At 43.3% G+C, this 12525-nt stretch overlaps 1 protein-coding gene across 26 annotated transcripts in view; it reads right to left on the bottom strand.

The window, feature by feature from the left end:
- Positions 1–12525, bottom strand: part of TCF7 (transcription factor 7) — a 118494-nt gene that overhangs the window by 34753 nt on the left and 71216 nt on the right. For all 26 annotated transcript variants that reach the window (XR_508517.4, XR_508518.4, XR_010589900.1 and 23 more), the window contains exon 4: positions 1819–1951. Coding sequence is in view for 20 of the 26 variants with exons in the window: in XM_065555025.1 (XP_065411097.1) it covers positions 1819–1951 (133 nt within the window). In the remaining 6 variants the exon portion in view is untranslated. The remainder of the gene's footprint in view (positions 1–1818; positions 1952–12525) is intronic.

Genomic DNA, 12525 nt, shown 5'->3' with positions numbered 1-12525 from the left:
GGCCCTCAACAGAGACTTGTGCTGTGGGACCATTAGCAGCTCCAGTGCCAATCTTAATTTTCATGAAAGGACATAGGGCAGCTGCCAGTCCCTGGGGTAGGCTGGTGCTCTATTGTTTAAAGCTTTACATACTAATAGGAAGTCCCTGAAGCACACTCACAGGCAGGGACTTTCAAAGGCCCTTGAGTAGTCATGGAGCTGTGTTCTGCAAGTAGTTTTCAAGGGTAGCCTGAAATAAGGTGCATTGTGTTATATTCCCTCAGGAGGCAAGCAAGATTAAAAAAAATAATAATAATCTTCCCTCTCCACTTTTGTGAGACTTGGACATCTTCCATGAGCTGTGCTTCTAATAGGTTTTAATTTAACTTCGTATTTTTCTGTTGACTTTATTACATGCTGGTGGCTGGCAAGCGATTTGCTGTCTGGAAGAAACACCAGACATATGCTGGTATCTGTTCCATGGGTGTAAATCCTCAGCAGTCTGTGGATTTCCTGAGGGTAACACTGGTGAGACCAGAATGTGCCCCCTAGGGTTCAAACTGCTGACAAATCACCATCACCTCCTTAGCCATTCCCCTTACTTGATGGCACATTGTTTGGCAGCACTTGTAACTCAGCTCAACTATCATTTTGCAACATACTCAGAAGCTTTAGAAATTGAGATTACGCGGACTGGTGACTGTTGCGTGAAATTACAGAAAACTCCCCCACTCCAAAAGGTGAGCAGCAATACTGTGTGGGTGGAAGACTTCATGTCTTTACCTCTCAATGGGGGCGTTGGCAGGATAGCTTCACATAAAGTTTAGAACAGCAGATAGCCATGTGGCTTTCGTATGCAGGGCTTTGCGTGAAACACACCATCTTGTGTATGCACCTGGAGTTTTCCATTGACTTCCAGGTTCAAATGAACCCAAAATCCCTGCCAGAATTGAGGTTGACACAAAGCTGTACATTAACCTAGATTTACCTGAAACTATGCCCAGGGTCAGCCCAAAGTTTGTGAATCTTAGCATGGCTTTGGATGAACTTGGAAGATTTTTGAGTCTGTTGCACCAATACAACATATAATAGCAGCTTCTCACCAGCCCCCAAACCAAAAATGATTTATGATAAATTCACACACGTATTCACTTTTCACAGTACAGGGTCTAACCTCTCCTTATTGTACTTTCCTCTATACCCTTCCTGAGATGATTGTCTGTCTGCTATGTATTATATTAACAAATAAGAGAAACCCAAATAGTCAAACTGCGTGACAACCACATATGCACAGCCGCGGACTGTAAAAATCCAGCTACACACCAGACACAGATCCTAGTTAGTCAAAATATTTCCTGTTTCAAGCATTTATTTTCTCAAAATGACAACCTGACAACTGTTCGGTTATGAGTCAAAGGAAAGGTTACTTTCCATTTTCTGGTTGACTTTTGTGAATCATCCCCAGACTCTGGTCTGTTCTAAGGCTACAAAGAGAGTTATTACACGGAGAATTAAGCAAAATGGATGATCAAGGCAGACAGTTTTTGATGTTCAAGCTTCTCTTGGCCATGAGTGCAAAGCATCCTCAAGGAGCTAAATCCAAAGCAAATTCCCCTGCTAGCCCGTGCCCCTACCTGCCCATGGCTCACTGCACTCAGCGTTTGCAAATTTGATGGTCATTTTATTTTTTGAACTGGACATAGGTTAAAGAATCTGGCCATGCTGGAGAACCACTGGCTATGTAGCAACTCTAATTTCAACAATTTTCGGCATCAGCCCCCTCTTCTAAATCATCATGAGGACCCCTGCCCCAATAAGCTTATGTAGGATAAGAGTTACCTTGTTTCTGGTTGATGTCGGCTGGCAGGTGTGGTGAGTGGGAGCCATGGCTGAAATGTTCGTTGCTGTATGGAATGAGTGGGGTGAGTGGATGGACTCCGTGGGACGGCTGCACTACAGGAACCTTGTTGGACTGTAAAATACAAGGGGAGGGGAAAGGCTTCAGCAATTTATGCCTTTGTGCTTTACAATCCAGGTATATTGAGTATCTGGTATTAAGTGTCTAAGCAAATATCATTAGAACTGCTATTCCTAGCAACAGCAAAGCTCTGGCTCAGAGACTTCACGGGGTAAATATATGAAAGCAGCCATTCCTGCCTGCCTAAGACTGCAAGTGCCCTCTATAGGCCTGGCTTTGGAAGTGAGATGCTGAGAATTATAATAAATCCTCTCAAAAACAGAGCAGAAAAATAGCTTTACCTAAATAAATAAATGCTACAGTCCCTTACAGGAAAGATCCACAACAGCAGTGGCACTGCTGTAAGCTGGTGTATTTTGGACCATCACTGTAAAATGAAACACGGTTTTGTAATATTTATGATGTTACCCTAGACCAGCACAACCAACATGAAGTTTTCAAACTCTGAAGTAGTACCTATTCTGCACAGCGTTTCTCAAATGTGGCCACCAGTGGCTTTTCTTGCGGCCACAGCCTCCTCGCCTGTGATTGGGGGAGGGGAGAGCAAAGCAGTGGTCCCTCCCACAGGGCCACCAGCATGGGTTGGACCCTACCCCCCTTCTGGAAACACAAATGCTGGAGGAACAGGCAGCTAGTGAGTTCCCTGGGGTGGCAGGCAGCAAGCTCTGGTCACCGGGCTCCAACCCCCATCGCCCCTGACCCCTGCTGCCTCTGCCAGCCTGTCAGGTTTCCCCCCCCACCCCCCCGTCCCCCACATCCTCCCTACTGACCTCCCCATCCAAGGCTTAATTTGTCCCTGGGCTTGCCAGGACTGAGTAAGTCTGCTGATGTGAAAAGTGATATGTGTATGTTTGTTGATATCCCTTTTCACAGCAGCAGACTTACTAGCTAGCAAGTCTTTTTAAAAAAAGCAACCAAAAAAGCAAAAGAAACAACAACAAAAAAGACAAGAACCTGCAGAGTACCTTATTTGTGTTTCTATTCTGTTTAGGTTCAGTAAACAATAGAGACAACTACATTGTTTTTATTATTGAGTCTACAAAAAGAGTCAATAAATTAGAATGATTTGGACATGTGTATGTGCAAATTTATTTGTTTTTCCTAAAGTTAATTAAGTATTTTAGGAAAAATTTGTCAGTGCGGCCACCACCAAGAGTTGGTGGCGGCACTTTGAGGCCACCAAAAAATTTGTTGTGAGACCCTACAATAGCTTCTTTATCTCCAGATGATACGGAGCATGTTAGCAAATGTACTGCTATGCTAGCACCCTCTGTTTTGCTCTGCCAGTTCTCTCTGCTGAGGCATGCCGGGGTGTGTGTGCTCTGCGCACATGCGCACACACACACACACACATTCTCTCTTTTCTAAAACTAAATTTGAACACGTGTTTTCGAGACTAAAGTAAGCGACAGGCCTGGTGCCTTTATATCAAAGGTACGCACTAATAGAGAGACCCAGCCCTCTGACTCCAGGGGCCCCTCAGTTTAGCAGACTTGAAGCACGCCTATTTCTTGCACTCTCAGATGTCGGAGGGAATGAGTCAGAGGCGATGCATTGGAGGTGGGGGGGACACATGAGGTCATGTGCCCCCCCCCGGAGTTGCTGCTTGGCTTGGACTGAGCATGCTCAAACAGACTGAGCATGCTCAGTAACATCTGGTGAAGCCACTGCCCTCACTCTGCCACCATCTCTGGCATAAGTTTAGTCACCTTTGTTAGTGCATAAAGTGCTACACTTTACATCTAGCCGCTTCAACTACCAAATTCTTCCCTATTGGCAGAAATAAGGTAATCCCTTGAAAGAAAGCTTAAAGAACACACAGCAAAATGGCTTCAAGGAAAGGGATACATTGGCCCCTCTTCGTTGCCCTATATGACAGAGAAAAAATGGGACAGAAAAGTGTGTAATTAAAGGTAAAGAATAAATAGCGCAGATCTGCCCTTCAGTGCTAATTTGTACTTACAAAAGACACTTCCCTGCCTCAGACTCTGCTAAACCATACACAGTGGTCTTTTTGAAGTAGGGACAGGTGTCAAATGTAGAGATTCTGGAAAGAGCACAATCCCTTCAACTGCTGGTGAAGAAAGGAAGGAGCAAAAAAGGAAGGAGAACAATAGGAAGCAAAAGGACAGTATGTCCTGAGAACAGCCCCTCCAGATTCCTGAGCTATACTTTGGAAAACCCAAAGGAAATACTGGCCCCAAAGCTTCCTGCATAGGTTCTACCCTGAGTCTACATTCTGGGACACAGAATTTAGGAGCTTATAGGCCCACACTTTGGAACACTCTAGGTTTTCACATGTTCTAGTCACTGATTCTTGTTGTTTAAGGTTTTCACCACCTCTGAAAATCAGGCCCAAAATATCTCATGGACGGTTCTCAGAAATGGAGAAACCCATATTTAGTGGACACTTTTTGAAAACACTGGCTTTCCTGAGTGCTGTGTAAGCACTCATCCAGAGCAAACATCAACAAAATCTATATCTTCTACACAGCCAAACCTGAGTAACCTGGTGGTAGCTTTATGGTAGTCATGGACAAATCTGAAGGATGCAGCAAACAAAATTAAATTCAGAAAAGAAAATTTCAGTCTCCCTCTCTCTCTGTTACATTATCAGAGCAATCAAGGCCTGAAATCTTTGTGAAATCAGGCTGCTGTGTTAAGCACAATGCAGAATATTTCTGCATGTTGGAGCAAAGAAAAGGGAACTTGTTTAAAACAGTTGCAGTGCTGTAAGGAAAACACACACACACAAATGTTGCTGTCTGCCTCAAGCATGTCTGCTGTTTCATACTTGCCCAGTTTCGCCCACAATTGCCTTTAAACCCAAACTGACTTCACCATGATTGGGGAAACAATCAGGATATGTCCCAGGGAAAATTTGCAGACAACATTAGGACTAATAATGGTACAAGATTAGGAGGAATAAGAGTGGACCATATACAAATGTTGATCAGTGGTTAAAGGAGGGGACTTCGAATCAGCTCTCCTGGGTTCTATTCAGCATCTACAAATTATTTGCTGTGTAGCTGTAGGCAAATCACTTATCTCTAGACTGGATTCTCCACTACCTTTCATCTGGTTTAGCATTTACACCTGTAAAAGATGAGTATAAAACACATGACTTTTCTGATTTCATAGCAGTTTCACACTCAATTTGCACAGGTAGAAGAAAGTGGAGAATCAGGCTTCTGTGTATTGGTTTTTTCCATCTATAAAAGAGGATAATAATGCATACTCCAGAGCAGTCTTGCAAAGCTGAACTTGTATAAAGTATTTTAAAATCCCTGGGTAAAAAATAGGGAGAAGGAAGGAAGGTTCTGGGAAGATGCTGAGAAACTGAGAAGGTGTCTTCCACTTTGATTCACAACTTTAAATATTTCAGTCTGTATCTGTTCACAACCAGGACCCATCTTCCTGGTTACTGGTCACCATCAGATTCTCTATAAGTTGCCAGACACTGCAAATTGTAAAATCAAACCTGACGGCTATGAAAGCCAATACTCAAGACAGGGCGAATCATTTCCTCTTTTGATAAGGCCTGGATTTAGTTCCTGCAAAAACTGTAACCCTGAGAGAATCTTCAAGGTAAATCTGAAATTACCAACCAATAACTGCCTTATGCTAGGAAAACTGATCTGAAGACAAATGTTTCCACAAGCTGAATTCCATTTAATATAGGAGTATTTTAAAAATTTTAGTAGTCCCTCCAACCAGGCCCCTATTTAACCTTCAACCTATATTAGCTTTGAGAAGACAATTTGCAGAGAGAACGCAGGAGAAGTAGAACTGTTACTGGAGGACTCTGAACTGTACTGCTTTGCATCTATTTTTATGTAGTTTAAATATTTCACCTGGGAAAAAAACCATTTAAATGACACTGTAAAGGATGTGATGGTATCAGAAATATGTCTATCTAGAATACAGGGGAAACTGGGATGGGAAAATATAAGTTATACTAAAAATATGAGGAACTGGATGACTCTGGGATTGGTGAAGGGTTCCATGAACTTTTATCTAAAAGTCACTGATTCAAATCGATTTTAGGTCAGTGGTGACTGAAAGATTTTAGTTATCAACTGATGGGCTGTTTAGATGCCTATCTAAAATAACCAGTCTGGTTTCAGTCCAGCCTCCCATGCACAGATGTCTACATCAAAACCCACCAAAACTGGAGTCTTTGTTCGCAGTCTCAGTAGAGGCCAAGGAATGAATGGGCCGAAGAGATTAACCTGTCTTCTCATCCTGAAAAGTGGGACCGTTCATAGGACACTACAGGCCAGCTTACGCTGCTCTGCTACCCACACAGGACCTGTTTTATGGACAAGAGGATGGACACAAGAACTATTTTTCCCAAATGAGAGACAGTACGTGAATGTTCTTGTGTCCCAGACCACCATTTTCTCTGACAAGCTTGACATCTCAGAGTGGTCTCTAAACACCTACTTTCTTAAGTGCGCAACTGCGCATTCTCTTTTTGTTCACCCTGGTAACCAAATAACACTGTGTTCTGGTGCAGACTTCCTGTCACCGTCATGCATAATCTTATACTGCTCTTACTTTTAAGTAGCCACACTACTGAGATTACTCAGCCGTACTAACCTGTGTGAAATTGAGAGAGGGGAAAAAAAAATAAAAATGACCCAGAGAGCAGCAGCTATCACTTTGAAGCAGAAAAGCCACCTTCCTAACTAATGTAATTAGATGGGCAGTGCAGAAATGCAGGTGCATTGATTATTAAGGAAGATGAACTTCTGGCAAGGGACAATTAGGAGACTTCCTCCCTCACATATAGGTGTGTCCAACTTTCAGAGAGGCTCTAGGCTAACTATCAAATTCTTATTCTTGCTGAATGGACATAAAACCAGAAGATTCATCATCACCACCACCACCGCAGTATCTTTCCCTTCTCTTCAGGATGAAGGGCTAGGCAACTCCCATCCTTGGCCAAACGTGACCAAGATGCATATGCAAATGGGTACCATTTATCCCTGGCTACCCAAGGTTCCTGAAGCCACCGGCAGTTTTACTACTGCATTATCCAAAACTGCTCAAGTATTGATGCAGTGCTAAAAATGTCAACAGCCGCAGGACCCTTGTCTACACTTGGGATCCCACCATTGATGCCGCTGGTGGAACTGCATCAATAGTAGCAGCTAGAGGACATGTTGTTTTTTAGAAATATTCCCTTGTGTAGACAAGTCATAACTGAAAGGAAGACACGTAATTCTGGTGACCCTTAACCCACTAGGGGCCTGAGCCAATGAAAGCCTTTTTTATTAACTTCACTGGGAGTTGGAGCAAGCACTCAGGGTCTGCAGCCGTGAGCTGTAAACTCTGGATATAGCATTCAGCATGATACCAAACTTCTTTTGGACTCTCACCTGAGATTCCAGGTCTGTGCTTTGTTCTTCACACATTAAAAATAAGAGAGAAATGCAGGTAACACCAGAATTAATATATTAAAGCAAAAAAGCACACACATCCAACCACAATTTGAATTACACAACAGACAAAGACAACAGAGGAGCTTAGCTTTTGTGGTGAACATGGTTCATCCTAGCAGGGTCTGTGCATGGGGCATCTTTGGTGGGACAGACATTTGATAGAGGTGCTAATGTTTCAAGAAGGTTTCCCCCCCTCACCCCCTCCCCATTCTGAACAAAATAGAACTAGTACAAAGATGTTTAATAAAACTAGGTGCATCTCCTGTAAGAGGGAAACTTACAAAAGTCATTTCTCAGATTTCCTTCTGTTTGAGAAGAAACTAGCTGGAGGATTTTGCTGACACTTTATAACAATCGAGCCTAGCAGCAGGTTACTGCTGAGATAAGCAAAATTCAGAACCTGCAATGTCACTCTATCCCCACTAAAAATGAAGAGGGCTAAAACTAACTGATCAGCTTCCTGAATCCTCCATATAAGGGTGAGGATTTATAATCAAAGTTTCTTCCATTACACTTTCGATATTTTAAATCATACTCTGCCACTATTCTGCCCTGCCTTCTATTTTTTTTTTTTTTTTTTGTAAAGGACTGCAAGTATTCCTGAGGCTTTGGAAAACTATAGTCAAATGGCAGACTCTGCAGCTACAGAGCAGTCTGTTAGCACTTCATCCAAGGAAGCCACTACAAAATATACCAATAATATAAAATAAGTAAAACAGTAAGAAAGTATCTGCTCTCCAAATTTATGTTTGAGACATCATATGAAATATCCTAACCTCTGGCTCCAATTCCTATTAACTACCTCAAATCTTTTCTTTAGTACAAGAGCAAGACTCTTGCCTTTTCTTTCCTACACTCTCTTTCAGGGAGAAACAGTAGGGGAGCATCTATCATATTTCAGTTATTGCCCTATTGTAAGAGAAACATTTTATGCCAACTCTGGCTCCCTGGGGCTGCTGGAATTGGTTTGGGTTCCTGGCATAAATTAGAGTAGCCTCTGGGCTGCTCTAACTTGTATCTGCCTTCAGCAGACAGCGATCACTGGAGCATAGCATGCTCTGGCCATGCCCCTTCCTGTTAACCTCTATGCCAAGGAGTTAACAGTGATTGTGGTGTCAAGTTGGCTGAATCAGCTCTATGCCACCTGAGGATTTCCCTACACTAGCCAATTGTAAGGCTGGTTTGCAGCTGCAGAGTGGAACACAATGGGCTCATCTGGTCCATCAGCTTCAAAACGCTGGAAACCTTGTAAGGTGAAAACAATCTTAGACTATCCTCTAATTTACATTTAAAACATTTTAATTTCCTTCTGACTTTCCATTGCATTCACTGATTACTTACCTTAAACGGAGTGGGTAAACTGCAAGGAGTGGATGACAGTTGACACTTGTGGTCTCCAGACCTTACCAACACCTCAGCCGTAAAGGAAACAGAAATCAAGTACTGACCGCAGACATTTCTACACTGACCATTTGGTAATGAATTGTGCCTGTTATGGAGGATCTGGCTCATGGAGCTTCGCACTGCCACAGTCTGTTTCCTCATCATCCAAACGGTAAAACACAATAGCTCTTCTTTAGCAAAGGCCGAATTAATTATTACAACAATAATGTTCACTTATCTAATGCTTTCCATGCCTAGATCTCAAATCAGTTTACAAAGGATGGTAAGACCATTAGCCCCATATTACAAATAGGTAGGCACGGTGACTCCGTTATAATCACAGAGCAAGTCAATGGCAGATTCATGAATACAACCAGGATTCCAGACCCCCTGCCCAGGTCTCTGGATCATGGTGCCTCATCTTCCTGAAAATTAGTTCGGCAGACGCCATGGAAAATGCCAGGCTTCTAAGCAGTTAACAGGCACAGACAACTCAGTGTAAATCTGGGAGGAGGGTTGTTTTTCCCAAATATTATTTTATTTAGACAAAAAAGTAAAATTTCCATTTTTGCTACCTAATTGTTTCCCTGGTGATGTCGCTGCTGCCTTATAAGAGTATGATCCCTGAGGAATGGTGTGTGATACAGTCTCCTTGTGATCACAGGAATATGCCACATGCAAGAGATCAGTAGGAAAAAAGACTATCAGCAAGGATATATTTACCAATGGTTGCTGCCTAGTATAAAACTTTGCCTTTCTGCAGCTCATTTCATCTCAAAGTCTTAAGTGTGCCCTTTTTTCCTTACAGATGGGGAACAGAGGCACAGGAAGGTTAAATGACTTGCCTGCCGTCATACAATAAAGCAGTGGCAGAGTTGGGACCTGAATCCAAAGCATCGGTTCCTAGTCTTGTCTTTTAACTAGTAGACATTGCTACCGATGTTATCCAGATGTATCCTTACAAAAGCTTGCTGTGCAGAATTTCTGCATTTCCCCTCTCCAATTGCGCCTCCCCACCTTGCTGAAATCTCTTTGTGTTCTGATGACACATGCACATAGCAGTGAGCTCCTACCAGTGAGCTCTGGTCACAAGAGGCGCAAATCTGGAAACACCCCCTTAAGTTTTTGTATGACTAGTCCCTCACTGTCACTAACCAAATACTGTACACTAGCTTGCCGCCGCCGCTGCTGAGTTGAGTGATCACTGTGGTTTCTAGCACTCGGCAGGGTAACCTAAGCAGCGGTAAGTGCAGATTAGTCATATCACTTTCAAACTTTCCCACATTGCTGGCCCCAGAAATAGCTCATTGAAAAAGCAGCGGGCAAGTCTGTCAGCTCCCTTTACCTTTGGGGAGACTCTCCATGACTCCATGAGAAATTCTTGTGAATGAAAATAGTCACAATTCTGGGCAGCTCACTCCATCTTATTTTTGTATTTTACCAGATTGACTTTACTTGGCAGAGATGGGCAAAAAAATGATTCAGACAACTGAAGGAAGCATTTGATTTTCCATCTAATGGAAGGGAAGTTGTGGTTTCAGGGATTGAGCACGGGACTGGGAATCCCTGCCTGGCAAAATAAAGAAATAGAACAGAATGAGCTGCCCAAAATTTTGAACGAAGAGATCTCATTCCAGCTCCAGTGGCTGCTGTGTCGCAAGTCACTGTTCTGCCCTTTGCCTCAGTTTCCCCGGCTGTAAAATAAGGATAGTAATCCATCACTGCGAAGTGCTTGAGCTCAATGGAAGAATGAAAACCACTAGATAAGAGCTAAGCATTGTTGTACGTACAGGGCAACACTGTCAAAGTGGCCTAAATGAATTGGAAGCCTAAACCCCATTTTTCAAAGGTGACTTTGGCACTTAGACTACATCCCATGACTTTCAGTGACACGTGCCTAAAGCACTTAGGCCCCTTTGAAATTTTGACCCTTAGTCACTAACCTCTAGATCCTAAACAAAGTTGAGGAGCTGCACAATTCCCTCCTTTTTTCTCTCACCACTTGTTCAGACATGGGACTGCACTGACTTGTATTGGTGTCTATACTGCAAAAAAACAACCAACCAACCCAACCCCAAACCCCTTGGCAGCAGGTCTTAAAGCCTGGGTCTACAGACTTGAGCTCGCACTACAGTGCTAAAAATAGCCATGTAGATGTTCCCTCTTGGGCTCTGAAAGTTGGCAATGGGGATAGGCCTCAGAGCCTGAATGGGAATATCCACACATGGTTATTTTTAGCACCATAACACGAGCCTCATGAGACCCGGGCTCTGAGGTATGCTGCCAAGGGTTTTTCCCCCATCCTTAGAGCTGTTCCATATCCTGCTTATTATTATATGTATTGTCTGGATTCCCCAGTCCAAAAAGCTGAACTTAAAGCAGCTGGAGATTGCCCCAGGAGACTTGTCCCTCTGTAGGGAGATGGTTTCCATCAGAACGAAGCTGGAGAAGGTGACAGTGTTGCCACCTGCATCAGCTCTGTAACCGAGTTCTGTGGCCGTCTGCGCTGGAACACAAGTGTTGACAGGAGGCGAGGGGAGTGCTGGGGCAGGGAAAGGGTTAGGGACAGGTGTGTCAGGGCAGGGAGGGGAAGTTCTGTTACACCCAATTTTCCACTGATTGGGTCCTTACATGTGAGTTAAAGCGGTCCCGCTTTGGAGCATGTCAGGTCCCTGACAGCCTCCCCTCTCCAAAGCATGCAAGTAGAGCTCAGACTGGTAGAGAATCAAACCCCAAATATTTTAAAATGGATTACATTTTCCTACTCTAAGTAGAAAATCCCAACATATCCCACAGTTAGTGTAGGTCCTACACATAAACACAGCTGCACATGTTGATATGGATGGGAGATAGGCAATAATCAGAACTCATGTGAATATTCACCTCACTCTCCCATAGGAGCCACATAAACAAGGACAATTGTAAACTGTACTCACTGAATAACCATTTTTCATTGTCCATCTGGGTTTGCTGGAAAACAGCAGTCTTCAGCAGTGGAGCCTTGACTGTCTCAAAAACCCTGTTATCTGAAGGGGAGTTGTGTCCCCTGGACAATTCAGATAAGAAAAGTTTGGATAATCAGTGAGCTGGCTTCCCTGTTCGCCCAATTGAAAAGAGGAGCTCCATTTCTGTAGAATTTTGTGTATGTGCAGAGCTTAGTCCTAAGAGTTCTGTATACCTGTTCATTACACTTGAGGTGGCTTAAGGGGAAGAGACTGAAGCCTGCACGCAGACTTGCTGGGGAGCCATAATCCGAAGTAAATGGATATCTCCCACTTAAGACCTTAGAATGACTCTGGTTCTAACATACATACTGCAAGCTATGCAGTCAAGTCAGGAGAAGTCATCCTACATGTGTTTGTCACACACCACTTCTCAGGGAGAGATGAGTCCACATTTAGGCCATGAAAAACAAAAACGCATGAACATTTACTGTTGCTGATTCAATGGGGAATTATCTTTTTTTCTGTAAAATTAGTCATCCGAGCCCAGTTTCTGTGCTTGAGAAATAAAGCTATAAGGTCAGGCTGCACTGAATACAAAGCACGTTTTGCTTTGGAAAAGTTCCCAAGCTCAGATGGGGTATACCCTCATGCCTTTGCTGATTTCATTTTCATCTCCTTGCACTGTAACCAACTCAAATTAGTGCATAAGTATTAGGGACATGATCCATGCTGCAGATTGGAGCTGAAGTTCACTAGAAGCTCACAGGGGTGGGTGGATGTGTGTTTGCATGCA

This window comes from Chrysemys picta, chromosome 8 (assembly GCF_011386835.1).
Source record: "Chrysemys picta bellii isolate R12L10 chromosome 8, ASM1138683v2, whole genome shotgun sequence".
Taxonomy (NCBI): domain Eukaryota; kingdom Metazoa; phylum Chordata; order Testudines; family Emydidae; genus Chrysemys; species Chrysemys picta.
The sequence above is the reverse complement of the archived record's forward strand: the minus strand, read 5'-3'. Positions and strand labels throughout refer to the sequence as shown.